At 42.2% G+C, this 20,714-nt stretch overlaps 1 protein-coding gene across 1 annotated transcript in view; it reads right to left on the bottom strand.

Annotated features, from left to right (window-relative positions):
- Window positions 1-20,369, bottom strand: part of naf1 (nuclear assembly factor 1 homolog (S. cerevisiae)) — a 37,456-nt gene extending 17,087 nt beyond the window's left edge. Inside the window, 6 exon segments of the mRNA XM_039802297.1 lie at window positions 171-205; window positions 319-401; window positions 4,107-4,200; window positions 16,721-16,859; window positions 17,912-18,171; window positions 19,149-20,369. Coding sequence (XP_039658231.1) covers window positions 171-205; window positions 319-401; window positions 4,107-4,200; window positions 16,721-16,859; window positions 17,912-18,171; window positions 19,149-19,283 — 746 coding nt within the window. The 5' untranslated portion in view covers window positions 19,284-20,369.
- Between the last annotated feature and the right edge of the window lie 345 nt (window positions 20,370-20,714).

Genomic DNA, 20,714 nt, shown 5'->3' with positions numbered 1-20,714 from the left:
AGTGGATGGATGGAGGAAGGAATGGGAGCCATGCAATGTGATAAAACAGTCGTCCGTCCGGCCGCTCCCTTTGTTGCTTTTCCGCCGCGGAGGGAACGCAGCAACAGCGCCTCCGTCTCGGTCAGCTCCTTTGCTGCTTTCTCGGCTCGTAGAGTTAAACGTAGTTATACATCTTCCTGCACACTGGACCAAACACCTCAAACACCTGGAATGCACAAACAACATGGAACTACATATAACCAACAAGACGCAAACACCCTGATAACATAAAAAACACAAGAAGACAATGATGCAGACCGCGCCTGCTGGTCCACTCACCTTGCCAACAGCCAGCCTATCAGATCTAAAGATGATGCTGTCATCAGTCAGAGGGGGCGTGTCTTTCAGAGACTGGATTATAACTGCAGACAGCAAAAGTGTGGTTAAAGACACATTAAAAAAAAAAAATTATATCATCCTCTAACTAAGAAGAGTTGAGTTTTTCCTATCCTGGCATGATGGCGCCTGTGCGTTTGGCTTGCCGTCTGCTGCTCTTGTGCTTCCTTCTCGGCTTGCCTCATGTATCGCTTACCTGCTCCACGCGGCTAGTGTATGCCCGTCGGGCTCTCCTGGACATCCGTGCCTCTGTGGTGGATTCATTCACAAATAATGGATTGTCTGCTGAGGATCCATTCATGAACTTTTATACCGTAGAGGTGGACTGCCTCCGCCACAAACCGTGCGAACCTCCCCGAGCGATCGCTCTGCACGATGTCTGCCGGTGGCCACTAAACACCCCGCGGAGAAAGCGAAGGAGGAAACGAGGAACCCGCGGAGGTTACATCACGAAACTGAAGGCTTATTTACAAGCTGGCGCTTCGTTTCGGCGATGCTCTGCTGCCTGGCTTCCGCGTGATGCGGTTCACCGCTGCCTTCGTCCTGTTTTTCCCCGGCACCTGAGTCACACCACCTGGGCTGATTTCCGCATTCTTGGACCCCGCTCCCGGCGCAACGGAGTCAATCACGGAAATCTGCACTCATTCAGAAAAGCGCCTGCATCTATCGTGTCTACTCCCCCACCCAAGATGGCACTAATAAACGCCCGTTCTGTGGTGAATAAGACCTTTATATTAAATGAATTCTATTCATCACATAATTTGGATTTCATGTTCATCACAGAATCCTGGATAAAGGTTGGTGACTTAACTCCCTCCTCAGATCTGGTCCCAGCAAATTGTACATTTTTTAACTCACCTCGTTAGAGGGGACGAGGGGGTGGGATTATAACTATTTTAAATAACTCTTTCTCCTCACGCTGCCGGCTGATCCCTGAAACGGCCTTCCCCAGTTTTGAATCCCAGCTGCTTCACCTAGACGGGAATGGCCCCGTCTGTGTAGGGGTGGTTTACCGTCCCCCTCACTCCACAAAGGATTTTATACAGCAATTTACCGAGTTCATTGTCAATATCGCCACAAATTATGATCGCTTCCTATTGGTGGGCGATTTTAATATTCATGTCTGCTGCCGTTCAAATTCCTTGTCGCAGGAATTTCTAGATCTAATTGATGCTTTTAATATATTGCAGTGGGTCAGAAACCCTACCCACACTCAGGGCCACACATTGGACCTTGTTCTATCCTATGGGATCGATGTCACTGATATTGTACTCTCTGATTTTCTACTCTCTGACCACAAGCCCATTCTATTTTCACTGCCTCTTCCGGAGCTCTCTCAACCCATTATCACACCTGTTATGTCGCGGTGCTACTCTCCTCAGTTCAGCACAAACTTTGACTTGTGCTTTACTGATTTTTGCTCACATTTACACTTGGATCAACCATTATATGACCTGGATGCAGATCAACATCTTAGCCTCCTTAACTCTGCCTGGCTTAAGGTAGCTAATGTGACTGCTCCCCTCAAGCCTTACAAATCAAAACCAAAATCTGTTCTTTGGCAAAACTCTGACACTCGCCACCAAAGACAAATTTGTAGAAAGGCCGAACGCAAATGGAAACGGGATAGGTTAACTGTCTCCTTCCAAATGTTCAAAGACTCTCTTACAGCGTATCAGAATGCTGCTAAGTTAGCTAAGGCTGCATACTTTTCGAATTTAATTGAATCTAATCATTCTAATCTAAAGGTCCTGTTTTCAGTCAGTCTGTTGTAAATCCACCTGTTAAACTGTCTGTTGCCTCAGATGATCTATGTGAAGACTTCCAGAGATTTTTTTCTGACAAAATCACTAAATTAAGACTTAGTGTCAGTTCTAGTCTAACTCTCCCCCCAATTATGTCCATTGCTGCTGGCGTTTGGGAGGTTTTTGATCCTATCAACCTCTAGACACTGAAGGATGTGAGCATTAAGCTAAAACCTTCATTTTGCCCTAATGATATCATCCAGCCGAGATTCCTCAAATTAATCATGGACTCCGTGGGCCCAGGTTTGGTATCTCTCATGAACAAGTGCCTTAATACAGGCTCTGTTCCAGCCGATTTTAAAGTGGCTACGGTCACTCCCCTAATCAAGAAGCCTTCACTGGATCCTCTTGTTTTAAATAATTACCGGCCCATTTCAGTCTTACCTTTTGTTTCTAAACTGTTGGAGAAAATTGTGTTGGAACAACTTCAACGCTTCTTGTCTAACAACTGTATTTATGAGGTCTTTCAATCTGGGTTTAGGACTGCACACAGCACTGAGTCTGCTCTCCTACGAGTGCTAAATGACGTTTACATTTCTACTGATTCTGGAGATACTGTTGTTCTAGTTCTCCTAGATCTTTCGGCAGCTTTTGACACCATTGACCACCCTACTCTGTTAGCTAGACTTGAGACCTCAGTTCTGAATTGGTTCCAGTCTTACCTTACTGATAGAAGGTTCTCAGTAAAGATGGGCAACTTCACCAGCTCTATGGCACCTTTGTCCTGTGGTCTTCCACAGGGCTCCATTCTGGCTCCCTCTCTATTTTCTCTTAATATGCTGCCCTTGGGCGCTATTTTAAGGAAATATGATGTATCATTTCATTTTTATGCGGATGACACTCAAATGTACATGCCAATCAGTAGAAATAACCCAGCCGCGTTAAACTCTCTCTTGCTTTGCTTAGAGGAGGTGAAGGCGTGGCTGGCTCAAAACTTTCTCTATTTAAATGACAATAAGACCGAGGTCATTGTTTTTAGCCCGAGTGAAAGGTCCCAGTGTACAAGCCTAGACTTGGGGAGTCTTTCTGCTTTTAATTTAGGAGTGGGAAAGGCGGAACCTGGGTGTTCTTGTGGACCATGTCGTAAAAATTTGACAAACATATTTCATCGGTATATCAGCCTCCAGTTTCTTCCAACCCCTCATATTGTCTAAAATCAAAGGCTTTCCGCGGCGAGGCGAACTCTGGAAATGGCGGTTCATGCGTTCATCACGTGCCGGCTAGATTACTGCAATTCACTCTACTGTGGTATATCTAGCTCTCAAATTGCCCGTCTTCAGCTAGTTCAAAATGCTGCAGCCAGACTTATTTTTAACTGTCGCAAATATGATCATATCACCCCTATCCTCAAATCTCTACACTGGTTGCCCGTTCGACAGAGAATAGATTTCAAAATCCTGCTCTTTGTCTTCAAATCTCTACATAACTTAGCTCCCGTTTACCTATCCGAACTCATTCATCCGTATACCCCAACCAGAAGCTTAAGATCACACGACCAGGTTCTGCTGGTAGCCCCTCGTGCCAGACTAAAGCGGAGAGGGGAGCGCGCTTTTGCGGTGGCAGGGCCTCGTCTGTGGAACAGCCTGCCTCTAGAGATTAGAACGGCCCCAACCTCGCTATCTTTAAGTCGTTGGTAAAAACCTACCTATTTTCATTAGCATACTGATTTCCTATTTGAGTTGTCCTTTTGTATATTTGAATCAGTGTTTTAAGGTTGCTCTTAGCCTTGTTGTTTTTACTATGAGTTTTATGCTCCGTTTTGCTGGTTTTATTTTTTTTATGCTAGCTCTGTAAAGCACTTTGGTCTGTCTAGCGGCTGTTTAAATGTGCTATATAAATAAATGAACTTGAACTTGAACTTTTCCAGTTCTTTAGGAATCAGAGTTGCAGTGTGACCTTAGCGTGAGTGTGTGTGTGTATATTTACCAAGTTGCTGTATAATACTTGAGATTGTTCCTACAGGCCGCAGTTCTGCATCTTCTGGTAATGACACTGACACCTCCTCCACTGCCGGCAGCTCCTACACACAAACAGTGTCAACTTTTGGTCTCATGTAGGGATGGGCCATACATGAAATATAATCCATGTGTTGCAGCTTGTTCTATGTAGGATGTTGGAAATATTGTTAACAATCGACTGCAAATTGTCACAGAATTTCTTTACACGGCCAGCACAAGGATCACTTTGGCACTTCACTTCTGTCGCTCTCTCCCTCTCACAGACACACACTTCCCCGCCCATCCAGACACCTCTCCTGGGCTAGTGTGTATGGGGTATGAGGTGTGTGTTTTTGTATGTGGAGGCCGACTACAAAATGACCATCCACCAGCCAAATTTGAACATTCGCTAGCCATTTGGCTAAAAAGTTGATATTGGACCTTGTGTGGAGGGAAGCAGGGAACAGGTGAGAAAGAAGTGAAGCACCAAAGCGTCAAGTTTATATGTGTTGACTTCTGAAACGGTAATGGAAGATGGATGCAGAACAATTTGTTCTAAATGGAAACAGCATCAACAATCATTGTCCTCCTGAGTTCATGTCAATTCAAATTGAGGACGATACCAGAGCGTGTCCATCATCTGAAGGTAGTTCGGGTTCACAAGGGCAGATGTGGAACACACTACTAATGAAGTTGCATTGTTGAAAATTGGAACTGTATGACAATCTATGTTAGCATACAGAGAATTAAAAGTAAGACCAGTGGGACCGGCCATTGTGGGAACAGCAAGGATTGCAGGTGGATTACGTGTATAGAACAACGGCTTATACATTGTCCAGGGTTTTCGGCAGAAAATTTGTTAGTTAAGGTGGTAGGGTGGGGATTGCCGTCACTGTGACTTCAACAAAGTCAACGTTGTTTTGCTCTGTCGGCACCACAGTTCTGTGTGTGTGTGTGTGTGTGTGTGTGTGTGTGTGTGTGTGTGTGTGTGTGTGTGTGTGTGTGGCAGTCGGAGCGCGCTTTGACAAGATGCAGAGACGTCAGATATGCTTGTGCTTATGCGCTCTCGGGTACCGAAACTTGGCACCGTTTGATTTAAAGCAGAGATCTTCAACAGGGGGTCCTCAAAGTCACTGCAGGGGGGCCTCCAAATTATTGTCAAATTTTAAAAGTTTTTTCATAAATTAACTCGAACATATGATTAACAAATATAAATCCCCACTAATGATAGGCTTACTGATCTATAGGTAAGGTAGTCTCTAAGATTGCCACCCACAGATAGTTAATTGTAAAGACTCACTGTGCCACATGTATGTGTAACATTAAAATCATGCGAACAATTATTTAAATAGCTTAGTATTCTATGCAAAAAAGTATGTATAAAGGCTTTAGGCCGCCCTACACGTTATTATAGGCCCAGTTTAATATGTAACTTCATTTTATACAATATATGTAGTAGGGGGTCCCTGCTCCGTCTCTTTCAGTTAAGGGTTCCTTGGCTTAAAAAACGTTGAAGACCCCTGATTTAAAGTGAATCCGTCCTTGGTAGTACCGACGTTATTGTTTTATTTTGAATGCGTTCTGCGTTTTAAAACGACCTAGTTAAGGCGGCATGCCCGTCTTGCTGCAGGAAACCCTGTTGTCCCACACTAGCGTCCTAAAATCGCTAGTAAAAAGTTTTTGTATTTTTTATTGTTCTCAACTGCTCTTTAATGTTCTCTGTAAAGCACTTTGAATTGCCCTGTTGCTGAAATGGGCTATAAAAATAAAGCTGCCTTGCATTGCCTACTACCTTGGGCGGTATATTGGCTTTTTAAATTATATTGATATATTTATCAAACCAGATATGGAATTAGACAATTCTGTTTATATCGATATAGTTTGATGTTGCGTTGCATCCGGTGCATCTCTCTCACACGCTCCATGTAACCCTGCCCTCTGACTGGCTCCCTCACTCACAACACGGTCCAACAATAAGGATTGCCCTGTTGCCCCGATCCAGTCAAAAGTTACATTGTACTAGGCTTGTCACGATAACAAATTTAGCTGGACAATAAATTGTCCCAGAAATTATTGCGATAAACGATAATATTGTCGTTGAGAGACCATTTGCATCTAATATAATGATAATGCCATAATAATGCAGGGACACCTTTTCAAACATCAATACACTTTTATTTCTAAAGAATATTTAACACTGGAACTGGAAGACAATATCCACAATATGTCTTTGATCTCCTTTACTATGTCGTCTTTCACGCTGATGTTCAGTTGTGGAATTGCCGTTTGTGACACGTATGTTCTCAGACTACAGACTCTGTACTACATTTTACAATTATGTAACACTAAATATTATTAAATTTAAATATATAATTAATAAATTAAATCTATCTATATGGCTATCTGCCACATGGCGAGTAAATGTTTGGACGAAAATAGTTCTGTTTTTCAGTTCATTTTGGCAAAGGTGCGGCTTCTGCTCCTCCGCAGGTCGGAGCTCGGGCGGGCGGGCGGGCGGGCGGACACACACACACACACACACACACACACACACACACACACACACACACACACACACACACACACACACACACACACACACACACACACACACACACACACACACACACACACACACACACACACACACACACACACACACACACACACACGATATACTTTCCACACTCCGTGTCGGACAGTGTAGGCTTGTAATCACATCGTTCTCTGTGCATTGTCGGACACATGCAGCAAGTTTCCTAAACCACTTGCGAGAATGACGAGTCCACAGTGGCGTGTATGTCCGAGCCTGTCCCCCACCTCCAGGTTGTCAGCTGTGTGGTTCGGAAAGAAAGGGAGAAAACGGGACGCTGAGTAACACGGTTGATATCGCTCATATACTTTCTTTTTTTGACGGCGCCTTAACTGCTGCGGGAAACCCTGCTCCAACTCTCAACTAGCGTTTTCTGTCTCTCTCCGCTTGGATATGGCGTTATATATGTGTCACATTCCTGAGCGAGTAATTGTATGTTTTGAGCGCAGAGAACTATATTTTGAAAGCACATTACATTACATTTTGAACAGAAATTTACACTCGCAAAAAATTATTTAGTTTGAGTAAACAAAAACCTATTTCAGGCACAATAAATGTAAGCTGCTGCGCTCCGGTCCTGTCTCCCTCGCTCTCAACCTCTTCTCTGACGCCCAACTCTAGACATCGGCTCAGATTTTCACAGCGTTACAAGTGTGCCACAAAACCAACCAATCGCCAGAATCAAAAGGTCAATTCTGATTGGCTGTTGGTCTCCAATTAGATTGCAATATCAGGGAAACAAAAATCTAGGAGGAACCGTCTTTTTCAGTCAACACTTGTTGGTATCGGCAAGATACCGGCCTACAGTGGAGCTGTTCGACTAATGTTACTGGATTAAAACACATTTCGGTCAGTATTTTGTATTATTGACATAGCTATATCACAGAAATGTCTTAATATTTGTGTGTACTATAATGCCGTTGTTTTGTTTGACTCATATCTCCTTATGTTTGACTCATCCTTCACAAGCAATCTAGCTAGCCCCACACACAGCAGCCCGACATGTCATCTGAACAGGCCTCGCAGCACTGTAACTAGCTAAGTTAGGTCTCGCACGCGACTGAACAGCAGTAGGCCTGTCACACTATAGCCACATGTAAGTAGTTTTTAATACTTTGGTTACATTACCGTATTTTATTAACCTGAATTATGTTGCTATATTAGCTTGCGAATGAGCTATCCGTTGCTAATGCTAATTTATCTCAAAAGCAGAAACGTTAGCTAACTACTGCCAAGATATGATTTCCCGAGAGACCAGAGAGGTGTTATAAGACTCGTCAAGTGTTGTCATCTGTCTTAAAATGAAATCATATCTTGGCAGTAACGTTCGTAGCTACTGCTTTTGCGACAAATAAGCTAGCTAGCTAACGTTAGCAACAGATAGCTACTTTGCAAGTCAATTGAACCAAGCTTAAAGAATTAAGGTTAATAAAACACCACATCGATGTAACCAGTATTACAAACTTCTTTTAAGTGGCTGTATTGTGACATTTTAGGTTTGTTCAGATGAATATGTTGGATGCATAGACTGTATCCATGCTGGGCTAGCTAATGTTAGATTTCTTGTGAAGGATGATGTTAGTCACACACGGAGATATGTAATTCAAAAACGGTGTTGTGATTAACACAACTATTAAGGCATGTCTATAATATACCGGTTGGGTCAATAATATAAAATACTGTGGATCAGTGCTTTCCAACACTTCTGGTCTGAGGTTCCCCACATCCCTGTCATATTAACTCACATACCCACCCGTCAATTCCCCAATGTGTTCACACTATCCTATTAAAGTGAATATTCTTACATTTTCATGCAATTGAACTATAGACATTTAGGTTGGTTTGGTCAGAAATTCTACTAGTTTGGCCTTTTACTTGAAGTGTGGTTAATGTTTTTAAAAGTCATACATTACTTTTAACTAATCATTTAAACTGTTAGCTAAGTCAGTAGGCCACTTTTAGCTTTTATTTCTACCATTGATTACTCGCCGCGCTATATGTTTAAACATATGTGTTGAGCTGTTTCAGCTGATATATTGTTTTAAATCAATCATAATTAAATTATTTTGATTAGTTAAGCTGCTCCACAATCTTTCCAAGTACCCACTAGCTACTGCAGAGATACCACTTGCTGGGGAATCACTGCAGGTGTTGTGTCAAAAACTGTTTCCCTGTAGATATGTCTTTCCTGCTACTTGCGATCTAATTGGAGGTGAACAGCCAATCAGAATTGACCTTTTGATTCTGCGATTGGTTGGTTTTGTGGCACACTTGTAACGCTGTGAAAATCTGAGCGAGCGTGTCTAGAGTTGAGCATGCAGAGAGAAGAGGTTGAGAGCAAGGGAGACAGGACCGGAGCGCAGCAGCTTTTACCTGCGAGCAGAGAAAGACATGCAAATACATTTATTGTGCCCGAAATAGGTTTTTGTTTACTCAAACTAAATAATTTTTTGCGAGTGTTAATTTCTGTTCAAAATGTAATGTGCTTGCAAAATATAGTTCTCTGCGCTCAAAACATACAATTACTCGCTCAGGAATGTGACACATATATAACGCCATACTTGGAGTCCCGCCCCCACACAAAGACCATGCGACTGACAAGAGGGTTCACTCCTTGTTACGCTAAGGAACCGAGAGTGGTCCTCCAGTCTCTTTGGTAGAGAGAGACGAGGAAAACAAACAAGCATGCAAATGGGAATTATCGCGTCCGGAAAAATTATCGAGCTAATTTTTTTTTATCGTGCGATTAATTGATTTATTGACTATTGTGACAGGCCTACATTGGACCAGCAAATAAAATCATTTTTTAAAAAGGTCACTGCGATATTAACTTGCCAATAGAAACATCACAAAAAACACTCAGGGATTTTTTTAAGTTAAAAAAAAATAGTATCAACAGAAAACAGCCCTTTAAAAAAGCCCTGGTGAAAACCAATATCCGCGCTCTAAGTCCCCTTATCACCAAAATCATCAACCACTCACTCCATGCTTGTCATTTTCCATCTGCTCTAAAAACTACTGTCATCAGACCTCTTCTCAAAAAAACCACCTTAGAAACCTGAAGTCCTCGCCCACTACAGCCCGATTTCCAACCTCCCATCCTTGTCCAAAGTGCTGGAAAAAGTAGTTGCCGCCCATCTTCAGAACCATCTCAATTCAAACTCCCTATTTGAAAAATTCCAGTCCGGTTTCCGTTCCGCCCACAGCAGCGAAACAGCTCTGGTCAGGGTCACAAACGGTCTGCTGATGGCAGCTGACACTGGCTCGCCATCACTCCTAATTCTACTGGAACTGTCCGTAACCAGAGGTGTCAAGTAACAAAGCACAAATACTTTGTTACCTTACTTAAGTAGAAATTTTTGGTATATATACACTTTACTGGAGTAATTATTTTACAGCACACTTTTTACTTCTACTCCTTACATTTTCACGCAATTATCTGTACTTTCTACTCCTTACATTTTAAAAATAGCCTCGTTACTCCTATTTCAGTTTGGCTTGTTTTCATTCCGGCTTGTCATCGTTATTTAAAAAAAAAAAAAAAAAGAAAAAAACACTATCCAGATAAATCACGCCATCCGGATAGAGTGAATTTGATTGTGGTTGGATGAGAAGTATAAACATATACCATTCCGACACCCTATTGGTTTGTACGCGATCCATCGCAACCTGCACAGACCCGGTGCTAATACGGCACCAATGCCTTAACGACCGTTATCTACCGGACCGAATAGCAACTCGGATTTCGGTGCCTTATTAGGTGCTACTTAAATGCCTGCCTCTGATGCTCTGAAAACGGAAGTAACATCGCCGCACGGGACGCTAGTTAACGCTACAGTTGGCTGCAGGTAACGTTTGCCTACCGCTAGCTAGCAGCTGAAGTAAACACGGTTACAATGCTGACAGCTAAACAGTGTAAAAATGTGTCTGTATTTCACCGGAGAGGATTCTAACACCAGACTGTAACTGCCGTTGTCTGAAAAACACAGAAGACATGGGTCACCTTTCTCAGCCCTTCTGAGTTTGCAGGTATAATTTTAATATAACATTATAGTCATTATGGCCTTTAGAAAAGAGAGGTCCACAAAAAAGTTTTTTTTTCTATATTAGGCCCCTGTGGGGCGGGCTAAGCTTTTGTCCTTAATGGCATTTTTTCCCCCTTACTTAGATTACTTTTATACTTTTAAGTAGTTTTGAAACCAGTACTTTTACACTTTTACTTGAGTAAAAAGCTTGAATTGATACTTCAACTTCTACAGAAGTCTTTTCAAACCCTGGTATCTACAAGTCTATTTGAGTAAAGAATGTGAAGACTTTTGACACCTCTGTCCATAACATCCTTCTTCAACGCCTCCACCACACCATAGGACTCTCTGACTCTGTCTTGAGCTGGTTTCAGTCCAGACCCTCCTCCAAAGCACGTTGAAGGAGGGTCTGGCTATTCCACATAGCATGGTTTAATGGCATTTCTTTAAACCAATCAGAGCTGCTGCAAAATTGTCGTGCAAGAGAAATCTCAGATTGGACAGATTCTCGGCCCAACTCTGTTCACCCTCTATACTCGTCCCCTTGGCTGCATCATCAGCCAGCATGGAATATAATTCCATTGCTACGCTGATAACACTCAGCTATACATAAAAGCCAACTCCTCTCATCTGCCGCCTTACTGTTGTCGTCGTCGTCATCATCACCACCATCGTCATTGCAATCATCACTGAGCTCCTGCCTTGAGGAGATAAGGCATGGATGAAGGAAAACTTTCCACAGCTCAATAGCTCCAAAACCGAAGATATTGTAGTTGGTACATCACACCAGGTACAGTCGTCTCCCATAACCCACATCACCTTCTCTTGTCAAAACATACCCCTATCAACAGTCACCAACCTGGGTGTAAGATTTGACGCTCAGCTCACATTCGATGACCATATTAAACATCTGTGCAAGATCTCCTTCTACCAGTTCAAGAACATTGCCAAACTAAAAAACTGGTCCACGCCTTTGTCTGCTCAAGGATGGACTACTGCAATGCTCTCGTCGGGGTTTCTAGCAAAAGCCTTAAAAAACAAAAAAACAAAAACAAAATCACAATACATCCAAAAGGATCCTAATGAAGATACGAAAGTATTACCATATCAAACCCATCCTTCACTCACTCCACTGGCTTCCTGTCTCATATAGGATTGAGTTAAAAATCTTCCTACTCACGGCAATGTCCCTCCCAACCTCAAAGAGCTACTAGCACTAAAAACCTTCTCACATAACCTCCGCTCCAGAAAAAAAGTCCTCCTTCACCAGGGTGACTTTGCCTTGTTTACCAGCCACAGTGGCGGGTGAATTGTAAAACATTCCTTGTAACGGATTGGACAGTTTTTGTCAAAGAATGCTGTTGTTAAGTAACAATGCACAATTCTTATATGAGTCGCGTTACGTTACTGCTAATGAATCCCCAAAATGTCCAGATTTTGCTGCTTCATAATAAAAACATTCAAATACCAACATAACGGAGGACCTTTATTGTGAAGAACTTACAGGAAATGAAACCGTTCACAGCTGGGGCTTTGACCACGCATAGTCGAGTAGCTAGTTTTCAGCGCTAGTCCGTGACACATATAGCTAGCTGAGCTGAGGTACAGACGAAAGGAAAATTATCTGTTAAAAAATGTGGCGACATATCCCCGGTGTTAAGAGGCCCGCCGCGGAGTCAGCAGTAGCTATGGCTGTACAAACTGTTGAGAGCGAAGTAAAGAAAAAGAGAAGGTACTTCTCGAACAAGTGGCGCATTGACAAACGTACAGCGAAAGACCGTTCAAAACATTTCAGACCGTCCTGCCAACCTGTATACATTTTAACGTCAATGTAGACTAACGATGTTTAAGGAGCTGCTGCCGTTTTAATCCTGTCGGCTTTCTGCTGCTCAGTTCTACCCCGCGACTGACCACACACACACACACACACACACACACACACACACACACACACACACACACACACACACACACACACACACACACACACACACACACACACACACACACACACACACACACACACACACACACACACACACACACACACACACACACACACACAGGAGATGAGACGTAATGAGATGAGACAGGATGACCTAAATTGAGGACAGCTACACTTGTTATTGTAAGATCAATGATAAGTTGAAGTCCAATAAGTCCTTTATCAAACCGTATGAATGTGTGTCTCAGGCCAGGATAGGAAATTAACTAACAATGTAAAGATCAACAAGCTACTGACACATAAATACATTTATATTAATAAAATATGTATTAATAATAAGTAATTTAATAAAGCAATTAAAAGTATGCTAGTGGACTTTTTATAAATTTGAATTCCGGAAAAAGTGGCTGGTAAAAAATGTAAGTGGCTGGTAAAAAAGTTAAAGGCAAAAAAGTTAATTTCCCATCCTGTCCTTCACCCCCCCCCAGGACCAAGCTCCGCACCACAGGGGAAATCGGGCTTTCTGCTCAGCCGCTCCTCGTCTGTGGAATTCCCTCCCAGACCATCTGAGGGATCCACAAACCACTGACTCATTCAAGAAGGGCCTAAAAATCTTTTTTTAAGCAAGCTTTCTCATAAATCTTTGCCTCTGTTTTTAATCTCCTGTGCACTTTGGAATTGATTGGTCAATGAAAAGTGCTCTACAAATAAAATGTATTATTATCATCACCATCATCATCATGCTTATGTGTTGTCCCACAGACGACGAGCAAGGTATGGTCATACCAGTAGGGATGTTCCGATCAGCTTTTTTGACCACGATCCCGATCCGATCATTTAAGTAATGAATATCTGCCGATATCAAGTCCCTGTCCGACACTTACACCCCGTTTACACGTACATGGTTATTTTGGAAAACAGACATTTCCCTTTGTTTGTGCCCTTCTTTTACACGCCAACGGAGAATTCGCCTCTGAAAAGTATTCTTTCTAAAAACTCTGGCCAGAGTGGAGATTTTGGAAAACTTCTTTTGCATGTTTGCATGTAAACGGAGACAAACTGAGGTTTAGGCAGCCAAGGAAGTGAGGAAGAGAAGAGAGAGGAAGTGATTCGTTGCGGTTGCTATTTTCGGGATTCTGATTGGCTAACGTGAGCTTCTCGTTACACTGCCACCTACAGGTTTGGCATGCTCTTGACGGACTACACACACACACACACACACACACACACACACACACACACACACACACACACACACACACACACACACACACACACACACACACACACACACACACACACACACACACACACACACACACACACACACACACACACACACACACACACACACACACACACACACACACACACACACACACACACACACACACACACACACAAAAGAACACTTTTCTGAAAACTGACAGCTGTGCACAATGTTATTTTTGAAAACTGAGAGGTTGAAATGTCAGTTTATGAAAATAGCCGGCCACGTGTAAATGTAGTTTTAGGAAAATCCAAGTCTTACATTTAACTTACTGCAGCAAATTAGTCTTTTCTCTTAACACCAAAACAGTTCTCTTTAGGATCACAGCAAACCCTCAAGTCTCTCAAGTTCCCCGCTAAACAACAAAACCTTAGGACGCCTCTTGTGCTTAATAATCAACCTTTGATTTTCATCTCATGTTTCAACTTTTATCTCTGCTTCAGGGAATAACAGTTTGTAAGCGTGGTGGTTTCCTGGTGGAATCACAGAAGAAGTTTGGAGTAATCGGCTTCTGCAAAACAGATGACTAAGAAATACAGACTTTTTTCCTCCAAGGTCTGGCAAGCTACAAGGCTTTGCACAGAGTAGGGCTGAACAATTAATTGCATTTGCAATAATATCGCGATATGTTAAAACGCGATTTCCTAATCGCAAAGGCTGCGATTTGGTCACATGACTCGCGAGAGCAAATCAGTCTGCACTCCGCAGAGAAAGCATCAACTTGGCACGTTAACGCTACACCGTACCTTGAGCTGATTTCTGTCATTCAAACAACTCTGAGTTGCAGAACTGAAGGCTCGGTTGGCAACGATTAGCTCTGATTAGCGGTTAGCTCCGGTTAGTAGTTACCTCCATTATAAAGATATGGAGTGGAGGAGCTGCCACTGAGAGGGGTAACAACCAGACTCTGATAAATGACATTCGGAGAGCTTTCACAGCAGCGTGGCCGTGGTGTTTCAACGGTTTTATTAGTACAGTTAATCCCACAGCAAGAACACCAGCAACTAACGTAACAATAGCCTCTCTGAGCAAGTGCAACATTGACCCTGTCATGCACACGGCACGCAACTTCACGAGGGGGAGGGGCTGGAGGCAGCTCCTCTCTGTGCGCTGTAAAAAACTATATTTTTACTTATTAACTGTATAGTAAAGTTCAAAGAGTGTTTAAAAAGTGCAATCCACATGTTTACATATGTTTATTACAGTAAATAATAATTAAATAATCTAAATACTACCAAGTGTGGTAAAGCCACATATTTGTTTTTATATTTCTGCAATCTGCACTTTAGTTTGTGTGATTTGTTTCTGACTTTCATATGAATGTTTACACCAAGCTTGGTCAGTGCTCAATATACTACTGTGATTGAAGTAGTTAAATAAAAGAGGTCATTCATATAAATTCATGCATCACCTAATTTCATCATCACATACAGGCCTGGCCTCCAGGGGTCCGTTCCAGAAAGCAGGTTTAGTGAAAACTCTGAGTTTGTTAACCCTGAGATGAGGGAAACTCTGGGTTTTCAGTTTCAGAAAGAGAGGTAACTTAACCTCAGAGTCAGTTACTATGGTAACTGAGCCTGTGAACCTAACCTGGTCGTGAGCAGGTTTTCTTCAAGAAACCTCGAGTTTCTCCCTCAGAGGGAGGAGACTGAGAGAAACTGAGAAAAAAAAAAAAAAAAACCTTGAGTTTCTCTCAGAGGGAGGAGAAACTCATTTCCTCATTCATTCATTCAGTCTGTATCAGGCGCATTTTAATGCAGTTTGTTATCTGCACGAATAAAAAATAAAATATGTATTGGTTTATGTTAGGCATACTATAAAACGTTTTTTTTCCTCAAACATGTCATGTCCTTTCGTCGACGATCCCGTTGATGAAAAAGCTGTATTAATTCACAGAGAGTTTATGTCGGGAGATGATATTGAGTCCCGACTATAGATGTATTTTCATTTCCACCGATTCTAATCGCAATATTTATAAAAAAATAAAAATCTCAATTTGATCATTTACAAAAATCGTTCAGCCCTACTGGTGAGTAGCCGTGCACCATCTTGGTTTGAAAGTGCCAGCATCCATGCAGTGTGGCGGTGTGTCTGTGGTGCAGGGCGTTTGTGATTAAAGGCACCATTACTACAAGCTGATGTAAATGATCAGGGTAAGGTAATCAGGGTGAATGCCGATCCCCGATCAGTTAAAAATGCCCATATTGGCGCCAATCCGATACTTGCGATCAGGACATCCCTACATACTAGGTTATGGATCTGAAAGTTATCAACCCTTTAAATCACATTCATGTCCGTATATTGTGTGCAAGGTAGAAACTTCAAGATAGTAAATGAACCGAACTCTAGAGCACATGGAAGCTATAGCTGATCATGATGGACATGCTCTGTTGCAGACGTGCTGATGCTGTCTCCATGCCCATGTATTTCAGCAATTTCTGCACTCGGTGAAACACGAGAGCAGAGGATATTAAAGATCATGTGAAATTTTAGCTGCGGCACACTGCTGCAGAGTGATTAAAGGGAAAACACTGGGTTCCGTGTTGGTTTAGCTTTGTTACAGTAATTTGGAGAAACACCATCTAAATGTGGATTATGCGGATTGGTATTTTGGGTCTTTGATCATCAGACACCCTCACCTGGGTGACCCAACCGGGCATTATTAGTGCCCAGCCTGTGTCCAAGCGCCACGCTACACCATGGATCACCCCTCTTAATCAAACATTCAAAATAATAACTTAAGTCTTCGAACATACAATAAGTGACTGACCTCGAGCAGGACTTCATCCCTGGTTTTGATGGGTGCCGGTTGGCTGAAACCCTCATCATCATCCTCAAAAACGGGGGCAGAGGGAGAAGAGGAGGATGAGGACGAAGAGGACGAAGAGGAGGAGGAGGAAGAGCTGTCACTGGGGACAGAGAAGGAAGAGCATCAGAGTTGGTTAGTTGTTTCCATTCCTATACTGTATCCAGCATGTTTAGTCGTAATACATCAAAAATAAGCCTTGTATCAAACGGTGTGTGTGTGTGTGTGTGTGTGTGTGTTAGGGCTGGCCGATTCGGACCAAAGTCTTAGGTCACGTCTCTCACCTACGTCTCACTCCCTCCTACTCTCCTTGCAGTTCTCCTACTCATGGAAATGCTCATTTCAATTCCATAGGTGCGACAACAGTAGTTTTATTTGTGGTTTTTTTTGTTGCTGCAGCGACAAATATTTTGCCATGGCGGCCCGCCAAAACAGAACGTTAGCAGCGGAAACACTGAGGAGAACTTGTGAGCGAGTGGGGCCTGGTTTGAGCACAGATGCAGACGGATCAAACTGTATCAACAAACAGTACAGACGCCCCGATAATTTTTTTGCTGCAGATCGCCGATCCATTTAACATGAGCGAAATCACCCGATCAAAATTTTGTGAGTTACTGAGAATACAGCTACTATAAAGTAATAAATTAAGTCAACGCTAACTCTGACAGCTAAAATAAACTTTAGCTGTCTCCATGGAGCTCCCAGCTAAGCTCCTATAAGTCGCGACGCAGTTAGGAAACCAGAACAAGCTAACTAATAATAACAAGCATTTTGGCTCGGTGGATGTCGAATTTAAAGTCATGTTAAAACTATTTTGCATCCTTCTTCCGATATCCAGCCGCAGCCTGTCACTCCCCCTTGTACTAATGTTATAGCTCCGTGATTCAATGCCTTGTGTTTCTCACTCCCGTTTACTTATTGTTAATCAGATGTGACGTGACAAAAGCATTTCGTTTTCACATGTGGGTAGGCCAAGGCGAGAAGAGGGAGATTAACGTTGGTCAACATATTTTTTTTTTTTTTTTTTTAAATCACATTCGAATAGTAATTTCAGCATTCGAATAATACTGATTTTTATACTATTCGAATTATATTCGACTTTCGGAATTCGTTCCAACAGCCCTACTGTGTGAGTGTGTGCGTTTGTGTGTGTACCTGTCTGAATCCTCTGACTCGTCGTCGTCACAGTCCTCTGTCTTAGACACACTGTTTAAAGGAAGCGTTGCCGCTGGCGAGTCTGTGTGTACATCTCCCGTTTCCTCTGGTTGGGTCTCTGTATTTGATGAGGTGTCTGCATTGGCGGGGGTTACGATGAGATTTTCTAGTTGCGTTGTCATGGTAACCTCCATCTCCTCTTCCTCCTCCTTGTGCCCTGGTAACGCGTGGCCATTCTCCTCTGATAATTTTTCCTCCATCTGAAACGTACACATTTTAAATCTTTGCAAGCTGGTCTTCAGATAACACATGAAAAAAAAAGGATCCACAGATCATTTTACCTTTATTAACCCTGCCAGAGGCACTAGTGCTGTGGATTATATTTAAAAACTTATATTTTCACCAGAATTGATGCGACCGCTAATTTTGGTGAGTTTTTGAATATGTTAAGCCCCTCAAAAAGGCAATTAATTTGCCTTATAATAAAAAATTATAATAATTCCTTCAGTTCCAATAGGGCCTTCCCCACTGTCTGAACCTGAAAATGAGCACAATGAGCGCTCTAAGTTGCTTGTCACTTCAGCTTTGCACAAGCTTTGACAGTCTATTTAAGCTATAGTGCATAGTTTATTTTGCCCCCATGAGAATAAGTAATGACAACAACGCTGTTGGCGCGTCCACATGATACAAGCCTTCCGTGATCGCGCATGCGCCCCCACCCCTCCTCCACGCAGTTGCTAGTAGCCAAGGAGGACACGGAGGATTAAAAAACATGGACTCTTCAGAAGAGGTAATTATCTTCAAATGAATTTCTGCGCACTAAGTCACCAACACAATCTTCTTCACAATCTGAACATAGCCATACTGAGAAATACAGAGAGAGTTTTGTGGAGCCGATAGTCTTAATTAGCTTTGTAGCAACTCATCTGGCAGTGGCTTAACTGTAACGGACGTTTATTAATATCAAAAAGTTACACACTGAAGCTTTAAATATATAGGGGATTTCTTTTGTGTGTCCAATTATTATGAATTATTTCTACAAGTAACGTTAAATATAATACACGGTATGGAAGGCAAAGACATTTCTCCGTTGTCAGCTGAGGTGGACACATTAACGTTATCGCTGCAGTTTACCGTTGCACTTTAAACAATAAATTTAAAATACATCATATTTTTTAGTAACATCCATGTTGTCTCTATGAACACACCAGGCCTTTCCCATTTCCTAAATTTGTACCTCCTCGACGACTCCAACTTGTGACCTGGAAATCGTTCTCAGCGCGCCATGTTGAAGGGCGTCCCAATTCCAAAAATGCACATTGAGTAGTGAGGATCGAGCATCGAGGAGGCTCCTCCGAGGAGTTACAATCATTGATACACTGATGTATCCTCAAAGAACACTTTTCACATGCCGCATGTAAACATAGAGGCTTGCCAGAGCGAGAGGAGGAGGGAAGGGGGGAGAGAGAGAGAGAGCGAGAGAGATATCCGTGGCTCTGTGGTTAATCTAACGTTATGGATCGGGCTGGTCAGATCTTACAAATTATTATTCTGATTAATATCAGGTGGCTGAAATAATACACAATTAACGAGGAAAATATTATTAACATTCTCTAAAAGGTGAACATAGAGCTGCTGTCAGACAGACAGCTTCATTTGTAAGATTGTAGAGTATTTCAGAATCTAAAAAGGTCTAGTTCTGTTTATTCTGTCCAGTTTACAGTTAGTTATGCATCTTAAATATCCGAGGATATCAGCTGCAGTGGAATTTCTGCGAGCATGTAAACTTTTACAAACAGCATCGCCAATCATTAAAGTAAATTGTTATAGAAAACAAATGCATTAATACATCATTTAAAAAGCAACGGAGCCTGCAGGGACAGCCGTGGGCCAGTTAAACGTCCATGGGGGTCTCTAAATCAGAGAAAATAATTAAGCTTGTTAAGCTTATTCGGATAAAGAGCCAATCCACGCAGATAGAGTGCGTTTGTGTGTATATAATATATGCCTAGCCTTTATATTTGTATAGTTCTTTTCACACAAACATTTGTAATGTTTTACACTAGATATAAAGCCATCCTGTGCATGTAGGCCATAGGCTATTATAAAAAAATGTACGACCTGTACATTCTCATCCACGTTGTCACTTGAATTCAAAGTAAATATATAGAAGTTGTAATGAACACTTCTGCTCCTCTGACTGAGATCACAAAATGCTGCGTATGACAAAACGATAGAGAGCGGATGCAGTGGTGCGGCCCGTCATATTTAACTGACGTCGCTTTTAACGACGGCATGGAGGCTGAGATGTGGTTTTATTAAATGGCTGTTGCCTCAACTCTTCTTTTTTTTACCTTATTTCAAAAGAAAATGTACAGAAAGTCAATCATAGCAGTACGTAAACAAATAGGATACAAAAATATATACAAATAATATATGAAAGTAAAAAAGAAAGCCTCGACTCCTCTCTCCTCGGGGCTCTTCCTCGACTCGAATCTCCTGTGGGCGGGACTAATACGCGAGGAGAGGAATCGGGGATGCACAAACTGGGAAATTGGAAAGGCCCACCGAAGTCAGATGAAAAGTTCCCAACTCCGGAAGTGGGCCATCCGAGGAGCACGTGAATGCAGCATTACATTTACGTGAGGATGACAAAAAATGAAGCATGAGAATCGAAGGGTGCTCAATTTTCATTTAGCTAAGGGTCCATTCAATGTAATAGCAACTTACGCTGTCCAGTTTGAATACTTTACTTGCTGTTAATACAGTGTAAAATAAATGTTTAGCTAAGTCATATGAAAAG

The sequence above is a fragment of the Perca fluviatilis genome, chromosome 1, assembly GCF_010015445.1.
Source record: "Perca fluviatilis chromosome 1, GENO_Pfluv_1.0, whole genome shotgun sequence".
NCBI lineage: Eukaryota > Metazoa > Chordata > Actinopteri > Perciformes > Percidae > Perca > Perca fluviatilis.
The sequence above is the reverse complement of the archived record's forward strand: the minus strand, read 5'-3'. Positions and strand labels throughout refer to the sequence as shown.